Source organism: Gastrolobium bilobum, unplaced genomic scaffold (genome assembly GCF_033153095.1).
Source record: "Gastrolobium bilobum isolate Gb01-03AN ecotype WA unplaced genomic scaffold, APGP_CSIRO_Gbil_v1 utg8503, whole genome shotgun sequence".
Lineage (NCBI taxonomy): Eukaryota > Viridiplantae > Streptophyta > Magnoliopsida > Fabales > Fabaceae > Gastrolobium > Gastrolobium bilobum.
This window is the reverse complement of record NW_026897002.1, coordinates 219,881-223,201: the sequence shown is the minus strand read 5'-3', so window position 1 is coordinate 223,201 and position 3,321 is coordinate 219,881. Positions and strand designations below refer to the sequence as shown.

General features: G+C 36.0%; 1 protein-coding gene across 1 annotated transcript; it reads right to left on the bottom strand.

The window, feature by feature from the left end:
* Positions 1 to 622: 622 nt before the first annotated feature.
* LOC133303296 (uncharacterized) lies at positions 623 to 2,803 on the bottom strand. The gene is made up of 2 exons (XM_061503181.1): positions 2,398 to 2,803; positions 623 to 957 (listed from the first exon to the last, which is right to left on the bottom strand). Exons 1-2 carry the CDS (start codon positions 2,801 to 2,803, stop codon positions 623 to 625), a joined length of 741 nt encoding a protein of 246 aa, XP_061359165.1.
* Positions 2,804 to 3,321: the final 518 nt, after the last annotated feature.

Here is a 3,321-nt window from a genome sequence, read left to right as displayed (position 1 = left end):
GGGTCATCTCATTTATATTCACCTGACTTAGTTTATTATCAAGCAATATGAATGTGGAAGTGTATCATCCTGAAATATTCCAACAGCAGCTTACACAACTCACATTTTCTAAATTCTAAGGTGGCAAACTCTAATTCATTTGTTACCTTAGTTATGGCAATGCGTCATTTCAACATCAGCCAAAGGTAGATTGGACGATATTGCAAGCAATTTAATGCCGCAAAGAATATTATATTAAAACGAATGTAGAGTCAGAATATTGACGAAATTTAATTTATAGTGAAATGACAATGATCTATCCCCTACTTAACCACATAAAATTATCAAAGAATTCTTTCCGGTCGCCTTCTATATCTTTCTTTCATGATGTTTAGGGAAACGACACAGCACATCGGCATTCACAACTCACAATTTCTTAAGTGGAGACTCTAAGCGTCATTTCCACATCAGCAAGACGTAATTGGACGATAATGCAAATAATAAATGCCGAAGAATATGCTATGCACTATTTTTATATTAAAACGGAAATTAAATCAGAAGAATGATGAAATTGCACACTTTTTTTTTTTTTTGTTGAACAAAAGGGGCCTAGCCCCGGCAACAAACAAGAAAAGAAAAACAATCAAAGACCAATCCTACGAAAGTTCCCTATGCCAGAAGCATTAGCTAAAATGTGAAAATTTAGATCAGGAGGAGGAGGATCAAAGAGACGAATAAATGGATCCTGAATCTGATTTTCCAAAGCCAAATTAGCCAACCAGTCTGCACACTGATTAACTTCCTTGTAGATATGCTGGAAAAGAACCCTCCAGTCCATAGCCAGCCATGCTCGTATTCGAGTCACTAAATGGGACTCGCGAGCTGCATCACCAGAATTGGTGAGCACCGCAATAGCATTACTTGAGTCACTTTCAACTATAATTTGCCTTTTCCCATCGCTCCAAGTCATTTCTAAGCCTTTAAGTATATCTCATAACTCAGCTGTAAGAGCAGTGCAATATCCAATATTATACGTAAATCCCCCCCCAACCATTTGCCTGCATTATTCCTCATTAAACCACCACACGCAGCAGACCCTGGATTACGCTGCTCCATCTGTGTTTACTTTAATCCAGCTTCTAGTGGTTCCCAATAAATATAGACTTCCGTGAAACTGCAACTGGGGGCAGATTCCCTTTGACATTTATATGCATCATTTATCTGAAGAGCTGATGATCTTAAAAAATTAGTATTCTTTATTCTCTCATCTATTTCCTGCCCATGTACATAAGCATTACGCCACATCCAAATTTGAGAGCAAGTTAGACAGAAAAAAGATAACCAAGGAATCCCTCCCACCTGAAACTTTTTTCCCGATAAATTTCTAGATAACCATAAAGTGAGATCATCTTGAAAAAAATTCTCTACCATGTTTGCATGAATGCTATCCTCCCACAAACTCTTTACATATTCACAATCTCTTAAAACATGGAGAATAGATTCATCAAATTCCAAACAGATTGGACATATAGGACTCACCTCCCCCCACCTTACCACCAACGATCTAGTAGGAAGCCGCTGGTGAAGGAGTTTCCACATAAAAATTTTGACCCTTTGTGGACCTTTCCATTTCCATAAGGTATGCCAAACTTTATTTTGCTGGTCAGATTGTTGACTATTATCATCCAAAAACTCATAGAGAGCTTTCATAGAAACCCCTGAGTCACTCTTTAGGTTCCATATTTTCCTATCCGGGCCATCTTGAGAGTTTGGAGGAAGGAAACTTTTAATACTTAAAAGAATAGTCTCTGGGAGCCACTGTTTCATTTTTTCCAAGTCCCAATCACCTTCATTATTAACAAACTCTGGGACTGTTTTATGGAGCTCAGTTGACGGAACTGTTTGTGTGGCAAAATTTGTAAGGATATTGTGATTATTCTGCCATCTGTCATGCCAAAATCTGATCTTGTTTCCATCTCTAATCTCCCATGTACTACTTCCTTCTAGACAATTCCAAAGTCTGCAAATATTTTTTCACAACCGGGAGTCTCCTTTCTTATAAATGAACATTTCACCACCTCTTCTTTCATTACAGTATTTACCTTGAAGAAATTGCAACCAAAGAGAATTTGTATCTAAATATATTCCACGCTAATTTGACTATAAACGCATCATTCATCAACGAAAGCTTTTTCAATCCCAAACCTCCTTTCTCCTTTGGTTGAGTAATGTTATTTCAACTGATTAAATGAAGACGTCGATGGTTATCCGTGTCTCCCCATATGAAATCTCGTTGAAGCCTTTTAATTTGATCACAAATAGCTAAAGGTATTTTACCACTTTGCATGTGGAAGGTAGGAATTACTGACAACACAACTTGAGATAAAGTAATTCTTCCAGCTTGCGATTAACACATACCCGACCAGCCCTTAAGCCTCTGCTTTACTCTTTCCACTACATCAGAGTAAGAATTTTTTGTTACACGTCCATGTTGCATCCAAGCGCCCAAATAACGACCCACATTTCTCACACGTTTGAAGCCACTAGCCTCAGATATAGAAGAAGCTACATCCTCTGGAGTATTCTTCGAAAAGAAAATAGAGATCTTTTGAATGCTGATTTTCTGGCCAGAAATCTCTGCAAAAATTTGGAGACATTTTAACACTACTTGCAGTTGATCTTGTGAAGCTTCAACAAATAACATAAGGTCATTAGCAAACATAAGATGTGAGACTTTTGGCCCTTCTTTTCCCACCTGTATTGGTTTCCATAACCCACCATGCACAGCTGTATCTATTATATGAGTTAGTTTTTTCATACCCATTACAAAAAGATAAGGGGAGAGGGGATCGCCTTGATGCACTCCTCTTGAAGGCTTGCAAACCTTAGCAGAGAGCCAAATTATGAAAGATGGATAAATTGCACACTTTATCTCTAGTATCTTAGGTATACAATCTTTTGACTTATTAATTAAAAAAATTAATTTATATTGTATAGAGATATTAAACTGTAATGAGATAAACAAAGTTTCAAAATAACAATTTTTGAAAATGTCTCTTAATTATTATAGTATCAGATGAGTAGGCAATATCTATCTCTCTCGAAATATATATCCTAAGTAATGAGATAAAAATCTTTCAATTCAATGTAATATATAGTAGGGTTTTACATTAGTCATGTTGCAAGACCATTTTTTTTTTTCCAGATGACTCATGAAAAATAGTGCTGCACTTTTTTTTTTAAAATAAAACGATGGGTCTTATATTACAAAATTTTATTTATGTGGGCAATATTAATTAATTAGTTTTGTATTTTTAAAATAAATCGGATTAATGGATATTC